Raw genomic sequence first — 22,287 nt, 5'->3', positions numbered from 1 at the left:
ACCACATCACTGTGCTACACACAAGACGCACACTGAGAAATCCATGCCCACGAGATGAGATCAACCAATCTGCACAAATACACCTTTCACATCAAAACACATATACCTGGGAATTCATGTCATCCATTCTGACAAAAAAAAAAAAAAAATCTACAGAGTTGCACACAAAATCAATATTAAACACTGACTCGCTCCATCATATTTAGACTCATTCACTGAGACAAAACAATAAAGACAGAAAAGGTTCACAATGATCATATAAGTAGTAATGTGTATTTACAAGCATAAACACAAAAGACAACTGAAAGCATTACATGACTAGATAGAGAGAAGACTAAAAACTAACACTACTTGGGGCACCCTCTACTTACGGTCTCTCGTGATCATGTTCTTGGATAGATTTCATATGTTGCATTGATTTACACAGTGCACAAGGCACTTGTGTGGTGAAAAAAAGTCACACAAACATTGCAGTTCAAATATGTAAAGGTTGATTTGCTACAAAGTGTAGTGTCTCTGAGTGTGCTCACAGTCAAGGTATACTCGTACAGATACTGAGCATGCCCCAGAGTCACAAAGTACAGTCAAGTAGTCACTGAGCATGCCCAGAGATAACAGGTATCGTCAAATAGTCACTGAGCATGCCCCAGAGTTACTAAATATTGTCAGTCACTGAGCATGCCCAGAGTTACTAAGTATCGTCAGGTAGTCACTGAGCATGCCCAGCGTTACCAGGTATCGTCAAGTTGTCACTGAGCATGCCCAGAGTTACTAAGTATCAAGTAGTCACTAAGCATGCCCCAGAGTAACCAGGTATCGTCAAGTAGTCACTGAGCATGCCCAGAGTTACTAAGTATCAAGTAGTCACTGAGCATGCCCCAGAGTAACCAGGTATCGTCAAGTAGTCACTGAGCATGCCCAGAGTTACTAAGTATCAAGTAGTCACTGAGCATGCCCATAGTCACTGAGTATGGTCATGTATACACTGACCATTCTCACAAAAATGTCGTAATATCATGTTAAATAATCAATGGCTGGGTTCTTTTCAAATAGAGTTGGTCCTTATGAACAGTGTCACAAATGGCATCTTTCTACGGCAACTCTGTTTCACATGTAAACAATTTGTAAAGACTGCTCACAAAGCACTATTAAATCAAAAATAACAGAATAAACAGTTGGGACGAAAATGGAAAAAAAATCAAAGTTGAAATCAGCATTGTTCACAGTATTAACAAACTTCTTGCACAAAGTGCAACACTGTTCGCCAATTTTACATTTTCTTACACCCATTCCCATTGACTGTTACTTATTTCATGACACCTTTTCAAGGCTTGTTGAATTTTGCCATTTTTTTTCTCTAGAAATTCTGTTCACCAGGGATAACAATGTCACACAAGAATGGACAATTAAAATGCAGTAATACCACAGCAAACCAAGTTGCAACATCTGAACTAATACAATGAATTCACTAGTTCTTTGAAATCCTTATAAACCATGTCTCTGTAATCAGTGCTTGAACTGCACATAAAATCATTAAAATTAGTATACATTTTCCTTCAATTGGTCTTACCACAAAAAACTGGATTATTGCGCAATATTATTTTCAGCAACGGAAATCTGCAAAATATGGATTGGCATCATTATTTATTTCTGCATCATATTTAACAGATTATCCCGTTGCTACATCACGAAAAATATTGAGCAACAATAATTTACATGTAAAGGGACGACGCATTCGGTAACTTTCAGTTCTTGGTGGTTACTTCTGTTGGATACTGCAATATCTGTATGTTAGTCCATTTAATAAAACCTGTTGTATTCAGTCTTGCAACTGGTAGAGGTCTCACTAGTTGTTAGCTATTTAGGACATAAAATGCCAATCTGGTTGCTTGGCCTCATTCAAGTCATTGTGTCACCATGCTGATGCTGTAACACTACCAATTTGCTCTACACATGTTTTAGTGCTCATTACATATTTACCATAGTCCACCATTCGGTATTCGGTTACAGACTTTATCACTTCACGGTGACGAAAATAAATGACCTGAAACTCTATCATGTATGAAACAACTTAAGACAATCCGGTTACAACACTGTCTCTTATTCCCAAGCAATTTGGTTCAACAAATACTGTCAAATAATTAAAATTTCCAGGAGTAATGCATTCATTCGGCAGGTTGTGGTGATAGGGGTTTCTCTTCCTGGCTGAAATACAGTTTTGTGAACAAACTCATCAAGACCATCACAGCTATGTAAATTTCCATTTTGTGGCTTAACTAAAACTTTATAAGCAAAAAACCTCATAATTTTTTTTATTCGAAACACGTATAACAAATAGGAACATAGTAGTACTGTTCATTCAAATATATAATGTCATCTGCAACCAGTGACAAGTTGTATCTACAGCAATATCTTGACCACACGCATTTGTTGATGTTCAGATGCCTAATATGTAAAACAACTAATTATGTATGCAAAATCCCCACACAGATGCATGATAAAAATTATTGTTGATAATTGCACTTCATATCGCTAAGTTGTAGATGCCTCGCCAAAGAGACTTTTTCAATATCTGATTCAATTAAAAGTACCTGAGCAAGCAATATTGCTCCCACTTGTTTTCAGCAAGAAATACATTTTTTTGCAAAGAAAATATTCCACAGCATGTTAAACAGTTAATTATATATGCAAAACAGTTATTTGGATAGTTGTACTCTGTAGTATGGCTATGTGGAAAAGCTCCCTAACTTACTGATTATAATTCAATATCACAGATGTGGCGAGCCTCTCAAGTAACTGTTTGTGATGTTACTGACCTGTGAATGACGTTTCCTAACTTACTAATGATGATTCTGCACTGTATTTACCAGAAATCAAATCCCAATATTTGATCATACTGATCAACAAATACGCATTTTGGCAAGTGATGTCATCTATGATGTAGATCTGCAGTGAGAATTGTACTCTGATAAAAATGGCATCATTTAGCCTACACAAATTTTCTAATGGCCTAGGGTGTCTGAAAAGGTTGACTGATTGTAATTGATAATTAGAGACCATAATAAGGTGCCCCTTGTAGTGTAATACACAATGTTCACAGAATTATCACAATTGTATTAATTGACCAGAAGAAATAAAACTATCAAATTATGGCACCTAATCTGTGCTGACAAAGAAAGGAAACAAAAAAACAGGATCCCGTTTGCTATGTAGTCATATTGGTCGTTGAATTTTCATCTGAGAGGGCTGATCCATTCTGAACATATGATGAACCAAGACCGTAGAGATGCCCAGAATACTTCACATCGTCCACAAAGTCTTCAAAATAAATCTATGGGGAAAATAAGAACACCATGTCGTTTATGAAAATCTCAAATCTTGGTGGATTCAATCCAATGATTTCAGAATAGAGAATAGAGGCATGTTATTATTTTTGTTCATATTAAAAATTACTGCAATCTTATCTGAAGTTGCTATGAAGGTCAATATCAAAATTTTGAAAAGACAAAAATCAATCTCAGTGAACGGAAAATATCTCTGGCACAGAAAAACTAAAGATAACATGTCACCATTGACTGATTTCTATTAATTATACCATGCACAGACCATTTAGAACAAAAATATAGAATATATACTCTACGACACAACATGTGTCTATGCCACAACATGTGTCTACGTCACTGGTTCTGCTGTGTTTGAAAACATTCAAAACATTCAAAATTGCCATTACTTTCCCCGATTTTTCTTTGATATTACTGGCACTGGTATAATTACGCTATTCTCCAATACAGTCTTCATTCAGCAAAAAAATACTTGTAACCTAAGGGTCTCATAGTGACAAAGGCCCCTTAGGTCACTCATATTTCCCTTGGCTGAATGACATCTAATTGTCTACACAATGTCATCTAATCAAAATACAGAGTACAGATCTGTCTACCATATATATAACAATAACATTTATGGAGTGTGCACTTGTACGGTTGATTCCGAAAATGGTTTGAAAACAAAACAAGAAAAGCAAACTGTATGTTACCACCTCGTTTCACAAATTCTATCTTAACTTTTGTTCATGTACATAGTGTTGATTCCTAGATGAAGGACAGAATTCGGTAAATGGAAATAAACTTACTTCTCTCATTTTAAAGAAAGACATACTCGTGAGAAGACTATCACTTCCTGCTTGATGTTGAGGACCTATCCTCTTGAGCTGTAGAAGGAAGAATACAGGACATTGAAATAGACACACAGATTATGTAGTTAATTTAAAGGAAAAGTCCAGTCAGACTTGTTTCTACCTTTAGTGCACGTGTACTGATTACTGCTATCAACTTAAAGGAGAAGTACAGTCAGACTTATTTCCACTACACTTGTACTGATTACTGCTATCAACTTAAAGGAGAAGTCGTCAGACTTATTTCTACCTTTAGTACGCTTGTACTGATTACTGCTATCACTTTACTGAGGTTTTGGGTGATAAAATAGCACCTCAGTATATTTGTCAACTTTGAAAAAAAAAGTCCTGCTGCACTTGACATGTGTTCAGGCAAGGGTTTATGGGAAATCAAGAGTTCTGCTTTATAACTTACCTCTAGTTGTTCTGAAACCTCTTGAAGACCACCTTTCAAGTTCTTACAACTCTTCATCAAGTACTTGATATCATATATGCTGGGGAAATAGGTCCTGAGAAGATCAAAGAATTCTGCTTCTTCTGCTGGCAAGTTACAACTTGTGAGTAATTTCAGAAGATATCCAAAATCATAACCACTGTGGAAAAAAATAACAAATCTGCTTAGGTGGGTTTTTAAAAGGAAATATTACGATGATAATTGAGCTTTCATTTACTAAAATAGACACAAACTAAATCTATTGTCGCAACATTTTGATACAACAGTGATAAGCTATTGAATGGACGTTGGTTTAATTATAGTCTCAGTAGGGAGGTGTCTCTGAAAACTAGTTTATTTGGGTATGTTATAACTGTCAACAGTTTATTTAGCGTTCCATGAACTTGCAGTGCTGTTTTGGGACTTCCAATGTTTACACTACGCTGATCACATGGTGATTAGAATTGCACAATTGAGGAACTGCTATCGCTTGACTCACTTGTGTACTTTACCATATTGATTTACTTTGCATCTATCTTAGTAAACTGAAGGCTCGGTTACCAGTGTCGTAATGACATTGACAATTGTACTTTGAAATAAGATGTGTTGGATGGTTTATTACTCTCAGTGAATACTTTCTTTATTAGGTTGGTGATATATCTAGCAATGTGTCACTTTGTCTTCTTCAGGATAGTAATTTTGATATACAGTTATTTACTGCAAGTATTCTTCAAGAACACTTTTTTTAATTTGATGTTGGACATATGCCCAAAAAAAGATTTTAATTTGATATTGGACATATGCCCAAAAGAGATGAATTATACATGGATGATGTACATTACATAACTTTCTAAAATTATTCTTGGAGTACAAACTCTACATAATATAATCACTTCACCCTCTTGGAATGACCCTTGTACTAAATCAGCCTGCACAAGAACTCTGAGAGCATTTGTCAAGTTCTTTGACAAAAACATGAAAACACCCCCCCCCCCCCCCCCCCCATATGTCACTTTCCCATCACAGATATTGCTGAAATTAATTGTACAGAGATACAAGTGCTGTTGTTATCATATAACAGGAACCAATGATGTATGTGTATTTGTAACATTTGGTATTTAAACTGTGATTATATTGAAATATGAGATATGTGACATCTACACTCGGTTAGTTGGATCAAGTAAAGATATTATATAGCTGTATACTATGACACCTAATAAAGTGACACACTTTATAACACATCAGAATGACTTCACAAATCAAAACAACTTTGGTGTTCGCCACAGATTACTTTCATAACCATGTAACTACACTAACCTTCTTCATACAAAACATAAACTACACCAGGGACCATGAAACTAAATAATTCAGATTTGCATGGGAGGATTCCTAAACTAGTGTGGACTAAAAGTTCAATACCCAGTACTTTAAAACAGCCTCAATTTTACAATATCCTCCGTGTGAAGTTTTCTAAACCACTGTACTAAAAGTGAAATTTTTTAAGCAGTGTGTACTGAAAGTTCAATATCACAAACTTTCAAAAGCCACAATTTGGCAATACAGTATTCAAGTGAAGTTTCTAAATCATCATGTACTAAAAGTTCAATACCACATACTTTAAACTGACACAATTTGACAATGTTGATAAGTTCTCTAACAGTGATATCTAGTACATATTTATTTATTTCACACACACAATATCCCATGACATCCTATAAGAATTTGAAGGTCAAATTACTCATTGCTATTTTTAAGAATTCAAAGGCTCACTTTGACATTTGAGAAATGAACCTTAAAACTATGTACATCATTGGTATACAGTAGGATCAGTATTTTTAATAAGGGCAATAAGCAGGTCAAATCTACTGGGTAATTTTACCAGGGTTTCCAAACAAAATTATGATAGATTGTATGAGAAACTGTGTAACTTTTACACCCTGCTGTTACCTGGGATCCCAAACCGTAGCAAAAACACTGAGGATACTGACTGAAAGTCTACAAATTGTTGACCAAATTATCATGAAGAAAAGACAACAACATAGAATATTGAGTATGGAGAAGAGACAGGTTTCTCCTGGTGTCTGGAGTGAATCATGATTCAAAACTTGTCATGACAAATTGCATGCTAATTAACATGTTCCTTTTGTTATGCAAATTATAAACAAAGACCTCTGAGGAGAACACTACAGTACTGCAATACTACATATCTGATAGCAATAACCATGATTCAACATACGATTACTTACGTAGGAGTGAAGCAAAGTATATTTACATGTATGCACTACAGCTTTTCAAGCTCTTTGAAAAATATCAGAGTAAAAAAGAAAGATGTGTATTTTTTTCATCTAAGATATGTCACATATATGATGGACTGTTTACAGCCACATGAGATGTTTTGTAAAGTAGAACGAAGCCAAGACAAGACAAGACACAATCGATAACTCACCTATGAAAGGAAAGCCACTTGACTTTGTCACAAAGGACGACTCCTGATGTCATAAGCAGCTCTGCAAAGTCTGTGACATCTATGCCTTCCTCTTCGTGTTTCTTAAACTGAATTCCAGAATTTGTAAGCAGGTCTATTGAATCTTGAGCATACATATCTTCCCTGTAGAATAAAAACAACAATGTGTGTCTCATTATCAGTTATCTCCATTCATTGTCACTTAAAACCACTAAAGGAAGTTGGCACAGTTTTCATCTTTGAAATTTAAAACAGTAAGTTTTGAAAAAGTGAAATATAAATACTGAAGTACAATATAAGTACATGTATAACTTTTCTGTAGTTACAGTAATTTTCGAAGTGATATTTTAGCATCTGAATAGAAGGCAAGCATATGAACAATGAGTCTACTTGGACTTCCTAAGTTTACAGTTTATGCCAAGAATAAAATCCCAAACTCAAAGTGAAATTCAAACTGGAAATAACAATATGGCATCTCACGTAATGACAAAGATTGATCAAAAGAGACAACATGTAAATTAAATTTACAAAACAATATCCATTTTGTAGACAAGTACTTTCTACCAAGACAGATTGAAAGCTCAATGCTAAAAAATGTGGAACTGCTTGTGGGTTATAACCTTCCAGTACTTTTTTATTTGGAAAGATACTTTTTATTTTCTACTTGTCCAGGGGGCAAATGAACTTTTTTCATTATATCAAGCCTTGTAATAGATGGGTTTCATGGAAAATTTACTTGCCAAATATATACAAATCATAACTTGCTTACGTGAGATTGAATTTGAAGTTGAATTGGAATGTTGATGCACCCGGTGGATACTGCCCATTGTCATCCGAGAATGTAAGACCTAGTTGGATGATTTTTAAAAGATCAACATTACATCGAAGAAGTTGATATTGGTAGTCGGCAGTGCTGCGAAATTCACCTATCGGCCTGGCAACCACACCTGGAAATTCAGTGTCCTGAAAGTATACAAAATTATAAAAGTTATTCACAGCAAACTAATTCACGTGATAAAAATGATTGAGGAATGAAAGTTGTGGGCACTGACTGCTGATGTATTTTAATAGATCTAGAGTTTGGCTAAAATCTTCTTTTTAATGTGTTTGTAATCGTGAGTCTGTCTGTGGTGTGTTTTTTGTCCTATTTTCAATTTATAATTTGAAGAACACTGACTTTGAATGAAGTTGCTCCTAATTCAGAAGGAGGGATTTCCAATATTTCCAAAAACAGTCAACCAACCAACCAACGCACCACAATTAACTGTCTAATGGTTGATTTTGATTTCATAACATAATGCAGATGTAGATTTCACAACATAGCTAACACAATGTAGGTGTAGATTTCACAGCTATACACTGACTGAACATACACATAAATGTATGCACGGGTTGATTTTCATGACTCCTGTGGGACATCAAAATAGTATGTCAGGTGCCATCTTTGAATACATTTATTTCCATTGAATATTTTTCACATGCTTTTCAACTCTTCCAAATGCCACAACACATGTACTAGTACCTCTCTTGTTGCACAAAACACAAATTTACTCCCAGATGTGCACCTCATGGGCCAACCGACAGTCATGATAGGAGTGTACTATTTCTCCTATTATTTAGAGTGATGGAGTCTGACCATACTTGCTACCATATACATATTTTAACTGTATATATTTTGTTTCAACTTCCCTCTGCTGCTACGCCGCCAGTATGACATTACTCATTCTGAGGACTGTACTTTTAAAGAAGAAGAAAAATATGCAAGAAACTGAAGTATAATTATCAAACTCTCAAATACTTGGCTCTCAGAGAACAAACATTTGAGTGTTCCTTTCTGTCACAAACACACATACAAGATGGCTACTTACCATTGCTACGTGGTTGTAGTTTGGTACAAGATGGATCATTTTTTTGAAAACTTCCTCCATGTTTGATTGCCAGACATCTATAATAACTGGTTCATTGACTTGAGACGGCATGATGGTACTGCAATGGTTTGGGCTCTATACTAAATCAGCAAATCATGGACACCATATGCTAGTTCATAGTTTAGGTATAAAAAAAAAACGGGGACCTCCCCAGGCTTTATGTCAGGAGTTCTTAATTATTCTGGAAATGGTTGAACTGCAACAGAAATGAAAAGAGTTTTGTTAGTTAATCACATATGGACTAGTTTCACTGTCAACCTTTGCATAAAATGTCATGTAATAATAACACAGCTGATACAAGAACAACGAGATGATGTACAATTATTTTGGTTACTATAGATTTATGGACAGACATCATACACAAAAACTATCTTTCAAATTTCAATAATACTTTGTTATATTACATAATTAGTGAATTAGTTTACGACATTTACACATGGTTACTTTTTGTGAAATGGTTTTCCTTGACCCACCAGTGTATCTTGTTACAACATCAGGCATATGATATAACATAAGTAGATAACCATCTGTCATCATTTACATCGGAAACACATTATAATATTCCCATAATAATGTTATGTTGAGTTGACTGTTGAATGCAGTGGTTCCTCTTTCTCCAAACCATGACCGGTCTTATCTTACAATATTGAAAGTATAATTGTTTTTGTTTAGCCATACATGTATGTGACAAATACACACACCAGGTTCTCCCTCAAAAAAAGCATTCATTTCGTAACTGGACTCACAACCTTACTAAACTGATTTAGCTTGCACAGAATGTAGATATAACTTTGACTACTGTCTCTTCATTTTCTGTCCCAAGGAAACACAGAAAATAATATGTGTACCTATGTGACTTATCCGCCACTCATGCTGACATATATTATATTGATTGTCAAATCAACATACTGATTGGATGGCTACAAAGCAAGCAACACGATATTATTTAACATTTCTCCATGCAATTAAAGATGGCTACCATAGTGTGGCGCTATCATAAAGTGGTAAAAATAAGTCTGTGTGTTTTGTTTCAGACAGTTTCTCTGAAGACTCTGTTTTTATTGGACAGTTTAAAAGTATCACTGCAACACAACAGTGTATGGGCTCTACAGGCATCTTATTAACATCCCTTTCCAAAGCCATTTAATTCTTGTAATGAGTTATTCATGATCAAAGTGAATGCTTTCAGAGTAATCATACCATGGAGGTAGGAAGGAAGTCCTTCCTACCTCCATGCTTATACATGTAGTGATTAATTTAAAGGTGGGTTTATACTTCCTTGTGTATAGTAAAAGACAAGTAAGTTTAGAGTATTCAAGACAGCTGTGAGCACAAATATTAAAATATACTTCTCTTCACGTCGTTTACCTACAGTTAATTACTCTGTACCACTTGCGACAAAATGTTGAATGAAACGTCAACGTTTTGAAACACGAAGGAATTATGTAGCTAAGTTTGTTGGATCGATTGGCAGGTAATCAAAACCAAACGTGATGTCACGAATACTCAATTGCCAGCACCAGATCGAGGCGGGGAATACCTGGCACACATTGACAGCTACAGCAGTTAGCATTTTCCGAATTAACTACGTTTGGAAAGGCTTTTGCACTTACAAAATTACACACTTCAACTAAAACAACAATGATTTTCCCTCGAATAACGTTACTTGGTACAAACGATGCACCGATTTGTTTACAAGCGATGTTTTGTTTACGGGAAGGCGAACAAAGCTGCACACAAAATACAAGCATCATCGTGCCAAACTTGATTCTCAGATGATCGCCAGAAGGTCAGTCGTCTCGTGAGACGATCATACTCCTGATCCTACCCTAAAAACAACAAAAACAGAAGGTTGTGATATTAAATACCTTGTTGAAGTGGGAATGGTGGCTACTCTATGTCTCCTTGATGGTGTATTTTGTACTTTTTTTAAAGCAGAACTTGCAAAATCCTTGGACCCTGAAAAACTACATAGCAGCTACTGCGCATGCGGTTAAAAGACTCACGGGATAGGTTTCGGGGATTTACCACCGAGGGCGCTCATTATATTGACTGCGGAGTCGAGTCATCGTCGTTGTAAAAATGCGCTTTCATACAGTGCACTTCCGCATCTTTTAAGACATAAATTATTGTTTTTGTGTTTGCTCTGTCAAAGTTGATATCTATAACGTGTAGGAGAATGGAGTGGCTTTTTGGAAACAAGAAAAGCAATCTCCCAGCAGCCACACACCTACAACAACAGAGAAGTAAACAGATAGAGTCTTTGAAACGATTCAACCATAAGTGAGTATGAACATACATTGTAATAGTCACCCTTTACACAATAATACATTGTTTATTGGCAATGAGTCACCCGATCACACAGGCACTTGTTTCCCGACATATGTATCAGAATGTTTCTATCAGAATCCAATAAAATGTCCATAATATCGATAATATTGACGTATTTAGCCAACTAAACTGTGAACTGAACTGAACTATATATGGGGGTAAAATTACACTTTTTTCTGTGATCACGCAAGTTCACCGCGAAATATAGACGATATATCAGAGAAACAAGTGTAATTTTACATATATAGTTGGCTGTGAACTTGCTCGGTCACAGAAACAAGTGTAATTTTACCCCTTTCATATATAGTTGGCTAAACACGTCATCGACATTTTATTGTATTCTGATAGAAACATTCTGATACAGATTTTGGGAAATAAGTGCCTGTGCCCAATCACCCTTAATGGTGGTGACCATTACTCATTCTGTCTTACACAAATGGAAAATTTACAAATCTCCTTCACGAGAATCTAAATTGCAAACACATACACGGATAATTTTTTGTGGTGCGTTTTATAGGTATTTCATTTATTTTTTATTCCGTAATGACCTCAATATATTTTCTCTCTCTCTGTCTTAGTGTTACAGAAATTCAACGTGATGTAGAATATAGGGTAACAACGACAACAGGTGCATCAACAGTATCATTAAATATGTAAGTATATGATTTTTGTGTGTAGTACAAGTTGTGGAATCCTTTGGCAAAAGTATTGAGTAAATATTTATAGCAATATAATTGTTATTTACTAGACTTGAATTAGACACAGTCTGATAGTGTCTTTGGCATAGGTGTTAGAGCGTGCTCTCTTTCCAACATCTATGGTTTTGGATAGATGCAATGGAGATATTTTGGAACAATCCTGAAACATGGATTCCGGACATTTTTGTACTTCAGGGAAGGGACTGTCAGAGGTCATTCAACTTACCGTTGATACCTGAAAGAGTGACATTAGTAAGCAGCAGAAGAATAGAAGGGATAATGTACTGTGTAGTCTCTGTTACCCAGACTCTCACTGCTGGGGGCTCTGTCTACATGACCTCCCCAAATGAGAGTCTGGGAAAATGAGATATCAACTCACCCATGCAGGAAGTAGCTTCTGAAGCAGTGCATCATGGGGAGTACTTCACGTCCAACATTGCAGGCTGAACGATTTGGGTACCTTCGCTACAGATTATCACTTCTCAAACGACTGATGTATATTAATTACAACAAACAAGCCTCATAAGCCCATTTTTTACGCTTGGAAGAAATGTACTGTGTGGCTTCTTGGGGTAGTTGGAATGTCATGGGGTAGTTGGAATGTGGTTTTCCCAGACTCTTGTTTGGGGAGGTCTCATTGGCAAAGCCCCCAGCGACCAGAGTCTGGGTAACCAAGACTATGTCTGAAGTAAAAAGCAAATGTTTTATTTTCACATACTGAACTGAGTTATGTTAAAACTGGAATGGTGGTTAATTAAAAGACCCCCTAACTTCATGGGGGTTATTGTCAAATTTGAATGCATACAGTTAACAACGTTTTAATTCCTCTCTGAAAAACCTTGATAATAATGAGCAGCTGGTGATTTTTGTAATAAATTTGGTATGTGTGGTTTAACAATATTTACAGTGTTTTTACTTTGTGGATAAAGTGCGAGTTCCCCAACAAACTTTACATTGTATCTATTGGCTGCTAATGTGTCAATTCACAGAGACATTTGAACTAAATATGCACACACTGGAAGAATCCCTTTGTGAGGTTCATGATCTCAAGAGATTAAAGTTGTCAAATCATATACACACAATCTGCATCACATTTTGAAAAAAATGGACTCAGCAATTGTTAAGGTCTTTCTAGTCCTGTAAACATGTACAATTTACTTCAATCAATCAAAGCGGTGTGACCTTAGATTACAGAAATCCCAAAATGTAATACCCAGTGTCTCTGAACAAATGGAATAGTAAACAACCTGAAATGTTCATCTAAGTTTTGTGTAGTGACTGTAAGTTTGGGGCATACTTTTAATTTAATGAGATACAAAGTGTGGCCTATCAACAACATAAACAATTGCATTTTGTTTAGTAACAGAACACTTTTTTTTCATGTTATGCATTTATCTCATTGTTTTGCAGAACCCTACCTCCACTTTTCCCACAAGAGAAACCAACTGTGAAAGTGACACCCCCTGTCAGACATCCATGGGTCAACGAACAGATGGTAGTAACAGGATGTTCAGGGATTAATAACGTAAGAATCTTTCTTGTACAGAGTTACAAACAAACGAACACATAATGCAAACAAACAAACATTTTGATTCTGAAATCGATCAAATTTACATTAAAACTCAAGTAACATGAACAATTTTATGAGAATGAACATTTATGGACTCTTGGTCCAAAGCTATGGATAAGATTTTTGACAGAGTTTATAGGAAACTGAGAGCCAAATTTTTTACTCACGTATCATCAGGGGGTGTTACTGCTATATCTCTCCAGCTTGTTTCACTTATCTCACTCAAGACACATGACATCAGTGCTGAGAACAGTACATCTCTTACATGCTAATTAATTAGTTTTTTTAAAAAAACTGTTCAGACTCTGAGTCGACATTGTAAAGATGTATCTGTGTTATCAGTGAATGGAAGATTTCAATGTTTTCTTTCTGAATTTAAAAATTGTACCATAGACCTTGAAAGTACAGTAAGGACTGGGTAATATAGCCATGACTGACAAATGTCAATTTATTCCATTATCTTTGCAGTTTGCTGTCCATACAGATCTTGGAAGTACAATCCGTTCAATTATTTTAGAATTTACAAACAATCCACCAATGGTATATGGAGCCGATGCAACAATGCAGTGAGTGCATGTTTACAGTTAGTCTGTGTGTGTGTGTGTGTGTGTGTGTGTGTGTGTGTGTGTATGTGTCTGTCTCCGTGTGTCTGTCTCCGTGTGTCTGTGTGTATCATGTGTGTGTGTCTGTGTGTAATGCAAATGTAATCCCATTTTATCAGTTACTCTATACGTTTCATTCTAAAACTCTGTGTATGTTGTATTACTGCTTGTGCATTTTGGCCTTCATCGTTATATGTAGTGTGTGTACATACACATTCATGGAAAGAATTCAATTTTGACTTTCCAAACAACTTATATTTTGGGAAAAAACATTCATGTACATGCAGAATTCTTTCATTTCATAGGACACACAACGTTAATAAATATGGCAATATTTAACTTTCAGTGTCTTCATGTGAAAGTTACAGAACATGTTGAGTATATTATGAATTTGCTATCATAATTCATTTGAAATTAACAGTTTTAACAAAGAAATTATAAACATATAGAAATAGCAAAGTTATATGAAAGTTATCCATGAATGTATTCAATACGGCACCCAACTTGATATACACATGTATTCTCAGTAAAAAGTTGATGGTAAACTTGCAAAGTATTTTCAAGATGTAAGAATTTTTTGAAAAATAGATCAAGTATGAAAAGTGGATATCTCTCCTCTCTAAACAGGTCACCAAGTAGTCAGTTGCCATACCCAGCACAACCACCACAGGGACATATGCCCTATCCGGCATATCCTGCCAATCCAGTGGCTTCAACAACTCCATCACATATGGGAACCGGAAACATACCAAGTTATCTCCCACAGGTTCCTATGCCAACATTTCCAACAACATCAAGCCCTATACCTGTAAGTTAAGTGTAGGAATCAGTCAGTCTTCATATTAGAAAAGTTAATGTTTACTGCAAGCTACATCAAAGATGACTACATTTATTAGGTTCAGATGGAAAATTCCTCCTTTTATAAATTAAATGAAGGAATAAAAAAAATAGCTTTTGCACCAGTTTTTCAAGGCTCCAATTGATTTATCTGATGATTTGTTGCTCTCAAAATAATCTTGAAAATGGAACTTTATTAAAAAAAATATACTTGTGCCAATTTTTTTTTTACAAATTTCCTGTGTAATGTATGTTAATGTATGTAGACAAGAATAAAGAATTGAATAAAGAATTAATGTTTGTGTTGCTATTCTAGCTTTCCTGTACCTACGTAATGCCGACTGTGCCTGCTAGCTTTCCAGACCTGAAAGGAAAGACCACAGCTGAGCTTCAGTTGCTGAACGATGAGTCGGATGAATATCAAATCATACAATATTTTAGAGATTTACCACAAGTGAAACAATTACAGACAGACAGACAAGATTTGTGCAATGCTAATGAAGATTTAGCCAGTAAGTTAACTATATGTATTTCATATTGTGTTCATTTCATAATGAAAAGTTGTGTGCAAATACTGACCATAAAAACAAGTCTTCACAGAAGACATATCTCCCACTGGTCCCCCCCCCCCCACTGGTTTGTTCAAAGTTCACTACATGTATTTCATATTGTGCTCTTTTTCTGATGAAAAGTTGTGTGCAAATACTGAATACAAAAACAAGTCTTCACAGAAAACATAGACCCCTACTGGTTCCCCCCCCCCCCCCCCCCCCCAGGTTTGTTATAAGTTCATCACATGTATTCATATTGTATTGTGTTCATTTCAGGATGAAAAGTTGTGTGCAAATACTGAACACAAAAAAACGTCTTGACAGAAGACATATCCCATTTCAATTTGTAATTCACACATTTTTGAAAGAAATGAACGTAACTCCTTTGTGTAATTATCCTCCTTATAATCTCTCCAAATATTTCATTATAAATGACAGACACTAAATAATGTATTAATAATAAATAAATAAAAACACAGAAACTCGTTTCACACCTCGAAGGTTTTTAACAAAAATACTAAAAGGTAGTTATGTTATTGAATGGATAAAAATGCTTCAGCAGAGAAAATAACCTCCAATCCTCAAATCATTTAACAAATATTGTCTTTGTGTTTCAGAAAGTAATATAAGAAAGAAGCCAGAATTAGAAGCCCGTAAATCAAAACTGCTTGAAAAATGTAATGAATTGACAAAATTAAGACGGAAGTTTGATGAAGATTGTCAGAAACAACAAAAGTTGAATGAGGTAAATATGAATGAAATCCTTTCTGTAAAATTTTGGGTTTTGCAATTTCATTACTCGATGATAAGTAGGTAAGGTGTTTAAAACAAAATCAACACAGTAAAAACTCACATTTATTGCTGAAGTCTTTAGATGGCGTAGTACTATAGTAGTAGTACATAATACTTTGTAAACTAGTACACTCATTGGTTTATTAAACTGTTTTAGAATTCTTGGTAACTTTCCCAATTGGTTTCTGACAGACACCGTACATCAGTACCGTTACATTGACAGTCAGTGAAGTCTCAGCTTTAGTAATAAGTTATTTGAAAATCTCTGATATATATTGAGATTTGAATTTTAGGAAAACGTGTACAATATTGATGAAGGTTTGTGAGACAGGACTGGAGATAAAGTTGTTTTGAGTTTGATAGATATATGGAACAGATAATTACCTAGGAAATGGATGTAGCTGGTGCATCTTGTCTTCCCAAATGTGGCTTTACAGTATTGCGCTTACCTAACTGTTGAATACTCGTGTGGTAGACGTTCTATTCCATAACATTCAAATGTGTAGTCGGGTTGTTACCTGCTATATATTGTGCCTTGATATCCATGATAAAGAATTTTGATGGGAAATGTCGGATTGTATTTGTTTATTCGGACTGTATAACTCGTTCCTTATGCATTTCTTTATACATACATACATACATACATACATACATACATACATACATACATGCATACATACATACATACATACATACATACATACATACATACATACATACATGCATACATACATACATACATACATACATACATACATACATACATACATGCATACATACATACATACATACATACATACATACATACATACATATAGACAGACAGACAGACAGACACACACACACACACACACACACACATACACACACACACACACACACACACACACACACACACACACACACACACACACACACACACACACACACTACAAAAAATAATCAATTTACAATTCTAATCTTCTCTCATTATCTCCCTTTATCAGAGGTTCAGTGCAGGTGTCATTCTGGCCAATTTAAAAGTTGCCTCAATGGAAGCAGAAGAAGAATCTGATAAAATTGCAGACTTGTTTTTAGATAAAAAATTAGACATAGAAACATTTGTACAACAGTTCATGGATAAGAGAAAGGTAAGTAGACAGTGTATAGACAGTAAATAGGTAAGTAGTGTGTAGACAGTGTGTAGACAGTAAGTAGAGTGTAGACAGTGTGTAGACAGTAAGTAGGTAAAGTATATTTGCGTTATAATGATACTTAAGGACATTGTGCATACTCATGATGATTCACACTTTGATGACCCAGAACATAACAGATGCACAACTACCGACATCAGATTGTAGATGAATGGAACCTGATATAAACTGGTATAAAAGTAAACGGATTAATAACACTAGTAAATAACTAAATTGGATTAATAACATTTGTCACAGCATGTTGGAAGTACAGAGACTTATATTACATTTCATCATTTGATAAGAATAGTTGTATGGCCTCTGTACATAATAGTTCATGTTCACATACAAATTAGAAGTTCCTCTGGCATTTCATGCAGACATAAAGAGGCCATAAAACTGTTCTTATCAAACCATGAAATGTAATACAAGCCTCTGCCTCTGCACAAGAATTGTTTAGGGCCATCGACTTGGTTTTGTCAGAGTTTATTCAGTATTAGATAATTTGTTATTTTGTTCTCTTTGCAGTTAAGTCATGTGAGGAAAGGCAAGGAAGAAAAACTCCACCAAATGATGCCAGGAAGGTACTGACATTGTGCAAAAAGGAATTCTTTTACATGAAGACTTTCAACTTGTTACAATATATTACATTATCTAAATTGACTTCAGAGTTGCTGTACACAAAACAAACCTGGCGTACAACCCTTGGCATTCATTTTACATTCTGCATTTTATTTGTGCTAAGTTGTATTAGTGCAGTAACTGAAGTTGTTGGGTTTTTTTACAGCATACATGTGCAAAAAATATGCTAAAGATTTACAAAGTTTTGATATTGTAGTGCCATATACATTTAGTAAACATCTCAAGTGTGCTAGACAAATTGTTTACATCAATGTTGTCACATTTTATTTCGCTACCAATCTTGCGTATTTATGACAACTTAGAAACAGCTGTGTAAGAGTTAATTTTGGGCAACATTTTTATGAGAAAAAAAAAACAGAATTTCAATTTTAGGAGTGAATCAGTCAGTTATAAAATATACTAATCAAAATATATAGACAGCGCAGAGTACAATATTTTACTTACAACTCTCTGATTTATATTCTGACGTTATTTTGTTGAATTAAGGCAACCTAGTATAGGATTTCATGAAATCTTTGGATATTTTCAATATGTAGAATTGCCACTAATGAGTTGTTTAAAGCTGCACTGGCTGTAACTGGGGTATAATTTTTTAGATCAGACAACCAACAATATATTCACTAAAAATTGTTGAAATACCAATAATTAGACATTGTATATGTTAATTAGAGGTCTATTCCATCTGTAAGTAGTATAGCAAAGTTGAAATTGTGATTTTTGGGTGCAGACCAAAAAATCAATATCTATTGTATCATACTATGTGTACAGGTGTTTACCCACAGGTGATTTAATACTGTGCAGGGTGTATGACATTACACGCAAGTGCTTCAAAAAATCTTCCAATTGCAGCTCGTGCAACTTAAATAACCATTTTCCTCAGTTTAGACTGTACGATACATAATGTTGCTCTTCCCTCACAGGCCAACTCCAGAGGGGTTGAACAATGTGTGAGGGCGCAAAAAAATATTGGAGGATAGTATAATTTTACATGTACAAATTTAATTTTTTTAATTTTTTTTTGAGAACCACAACACCATGATATAGATGCACAGTATGACTAGGGTATAAATCCTGTATTTTCTGTTTGAACACCTACAACTTTGCTTGTGCACAGTATAATGATGAATATCCAAGCATATAAATCAGAGAGAGAGAGAGAGAGAGAGAGAGAGAGAGAGAGAGAGAGAGAGAGAGAGAGAGAGAGAGAGAGAGAGAGAGAGAGAGAGAGAGAGAGAGAGAGAGAGAGAGAGAGAGAGAGAGAGAGAGAGAGAGAGAGAGAGAGAGAGAGAGAGAGAGAGAGAGAGAGAGAGAGAGAGAGAGAGAGAGAGAGAGAGAGAGAGAGTTGAGTAAAATATTGTACTATGTAGTGAATGTGATTAAAAGATTTTTATTGAATAAACACCATGTCATGTATTGGAAAAGTAAAACATTTGACTGAGCTTTGTATGTTTGATGTCATGGAAACCATTCACAGCAGAGTTTGGTCCTAGCATTTGTTTTAAATAACAAATGATGGTTTGAACGTTACAAGCCATTACAGAGAAATAATGTATGTGTGTAGGGGGGGGGGGGATGGATGTATGTATGTATGTATGTATGTATACGTGTGTGTGTGTGTGTATGTATGTACACGCCGAGTGTAGGAGGCGTGTATTGCCCGGATGGCATTTATCTTGTACTCCCTGCTACTTAATTTATGGTGTCATATTCTACCCGGAAAGAAATTCATACACTCATCTTCATGTTTTGATTTTCAATACTGTCTTCAGCTAGTTCTCAAAGACTAAATTTTTACAAATTATCAGACTGGTACACCGTGTTCATGTAAAAGAAGGCACTTCAGTCACTACTTATTTTCATGTTTTTATTGTCCAGCAAAATAAATGAAAATAAGTCTTTGGCAAAACTTTACAGGTTTACAGTATCTACCACCAGGAAACACACACAGGTAAATCATTCTGAATTATTGCTGAGTTGACTCCAAGTCAAGTTTAATAGGGTTTTGTGGCCTTTGGCACAAACAAAGTGTACTTTAGTCTGACAAATTTGTGTACATTCATCTGTAAATAACTATACTACAATTACAACAAAACAGTTGCATAGCATGGCTAAAAAGGTCTACATCACAATAATTTCAACTTTGGTTCAGTTACATTTGCAGGGTCTGCTCATGGCTGCTGTCAACCAACACAAAGAAAGTACCTACACAATATGACTTCAAGAAGTTACATTGTGTAAATCAAAGCCTTGGTTTAGTAACCTGCAATTGTTAACTTCATCAACATGCTGGCTGGAAAGGCAGCTATGCAATACAATGTAGTACAATGCAATGCAATACACTACACTACACTACACTACACTACACTACACTACACTACAATGCAATACAATGCAAATGAGATGGTCACTGAACAATGGCTTCAAAAAGGTACAAGTAAAACATATGACATGGATTAGGCCAATGGAAAAAAAATTGTGTGGTTCAAATAACGCCCAATTTCAAAACAGGGAGGCTAGGTAGGTTTTTTTTTGTCTGGTTCAGGTTGTTATATTGTACATAGAGGTCAAAAGAGAATTCTCATTGATGTGTTCATACTTTCCATGTGATATGCCGACAACATTGTGTGCTACACTGTATTCTGCCATGTTGTTTTGATCACAAGATGATAATGTCATCAAATCTCACTATTTCTCTCACAACTTTGCAAAAAAAAAAAATTGATTTTTCAATAATTTGTTTGAATTATCTCAAAAACAGTATAGGGTCGACTTTGAAAAACTAGATTGGGTTGGGTTACCGGAACCAAACAATCATTTTTTTTTTTACCTAAGTTCAAATAGAGAAAATAAAAACATCTGACATAAGTTTAATAACTCAATAGATCCAGTCATTGTTTACACCGTAGATAAATGACTTGTGTGACTAGTATTAAGTGGTTACATAAACAGATCAACAACTGAATCTTTCAGTGTGTACGTAAATTAGAGAAAATATTAACATTTGACATGAGTATAAATTTGAGTAAAAAGGTAAATGACAAGACAAGAATAAGGGCTTGTCAGAATAACAAAACATACATCTGTAAATGTATTAGAGAGATTTAGAGAGATTAGCAACTCTTAACTTTTAAGCTATTTAACCTTTGCTAATACAAAGTGACGCTATTGTTTAGAGAGATTAGCAACTCATAACTTTTAAGCTATTTAACCTTTGCTAATACAAAGCTAGGCTATTGTTTAGAGAGATTAGCAACTCATAACTTTTAAGCTATTTAACCTTTGCCAATACAAAGGTAGGCTATTGTATAGAGAGATTAGCAACTCATAAATTCTAAGCTATTTAACCCTTGCCAATACAAAGCTAGGCTATTGTTTAGAGAGATTAGCAACTCATAACTTCTAAGCTATTTAACCCTTGCTAATACAAAGGTAGGCTATTGTTTAGAGAGATTAGCAACTCATAACTTCTAAGCTATTTAACCTTTGCAAATACAAGGCTAGGCTATTGTTTAGAGAGATTAGCAACTCATAACTTCTAAGCTATTTAACCCTTGCTAATATAAAGGTAGGCTATTGTTTAGAGAGATTAGCAACTCATAACTTTTAAGCTATTTAACCTTTGCCAATACAAAGGTAGGCTATTGTATAGAGAGATTAGCAACTCATAAATTCTAAGCTATTTAACCCTTGCCAATACAAAGCTAGGCTATTGTTTAGAGAGATTAGCAACTCATAACTTCTAAGCTATTTAACCCTTGCTAATACAAAGGTAGGCTATTGTTTAGAGAGATTAGCAACTCATAACTTCTAAGCTATTTAACCTTTGCAAATACAAGGCTAGGCTATTGTTTAGAGAGATTAGCAACTCATAACTTCTAAGCTATTTAACCCTTGCTAATATAAAGGTAGGCTATTGTTTAGAGAGATTAGCAACTCATAACTTTTAAGCTATTTAACCTTTGCTAATACAAAGCTAGGCTATTGTTTAGAGAGATTAGCAACTCATAACTTTTAAGCTATTTAACCTTTGCTAATACAAAGCTAGGCTATTGTTTAGAGAGATTAGCAACTCATAACTTTTAAGCTATTTAACCTT

General features: G+C 35.0%; 2 protein-coding genes across 2 annotated transcripts; one reads left to right on the top strand and one right to left on the bottom strand.

Annotated features, from left to right (window-relative positions):
- Window positions 1-254: 254 nt before the first annotated feature.
- Window positions 255-10,974, bottom strand: LOC144438570 (CCR4-NOT transcription complex subunit 7-like). Its single transcript, XM_078127655.1, has 7 exons — window positions 10,865-10,974; window positions 8,937-9,192; window positions 7,838-8,031; window positions 7,051-7,212; window positions 4,587-4,764; window positions 4,130-4,207; window positions 255-3,331 (listed from the first exon to the last, which is right to left on the bottom strand). The coding sequence occupies exons 2-7, from the start codon at window positions 9,045-9,047 to the stop codon at window positions 3,206-3,208; spliced, it is 849 nt and encodes a 282-aa protein (XP_077983781.1). The 5' UTR covers window positions 9,048-9,192; window positions 10,865-10,974; the 3' UTR covers window positions 255-3,205.
- Window positions 10,975-11,065: 91 nt separating this feature from the next.
- On the top strand, window positions 11,066-19,350 carry LOC144438833 (vacuolar protein sorting-associated protein 37A-like). Its single transcript, XM_078128018.1, has 9 exons — window positions 11,066-11,279; window positions 11,906-11,980; window positions 13,436-13,550; window positions 14,064-14,161; window positions 14,825-15,005; window positions 15,351-15,546; window positions 16,203-16,330; window positions 17,364-17,507; window positions 18,078-19,350. Exons 1-9 carry the CDS (start codon window positions 11,176-11,178, stop codon window positions 18,138-18,140), a joined length of 1,104 nt encoding a protein of 367 aa, XP_077984144.1. The 5' UTR covers window positions 11,066-11,175; the 3' UTR covers window positions 18,141-19,350.
- The last annotated feature ends 2,937 nt before the right edge of the window (window positions 19,351-22,287 follow it).

The sequence above is a fragment of the Glandiceps talaboti genome, chromosome 8 (assembly GCF_964340395.1).
Source record: "Glandiceps talaboti chromosome 8, keGlaTala1.1, whole genome shotgun sequence".
NCBI classification, from domain to species: Eukaryota; Metazoa; Hemichordata; class Enteropneusta; family Spengelidae; genus Glandiceps; species Glandiceps talaboti.
Note: the sequence above shows the minus strand (reverse complement) of the source record. Positions and strands in the feature narration are given on the sequence as shown.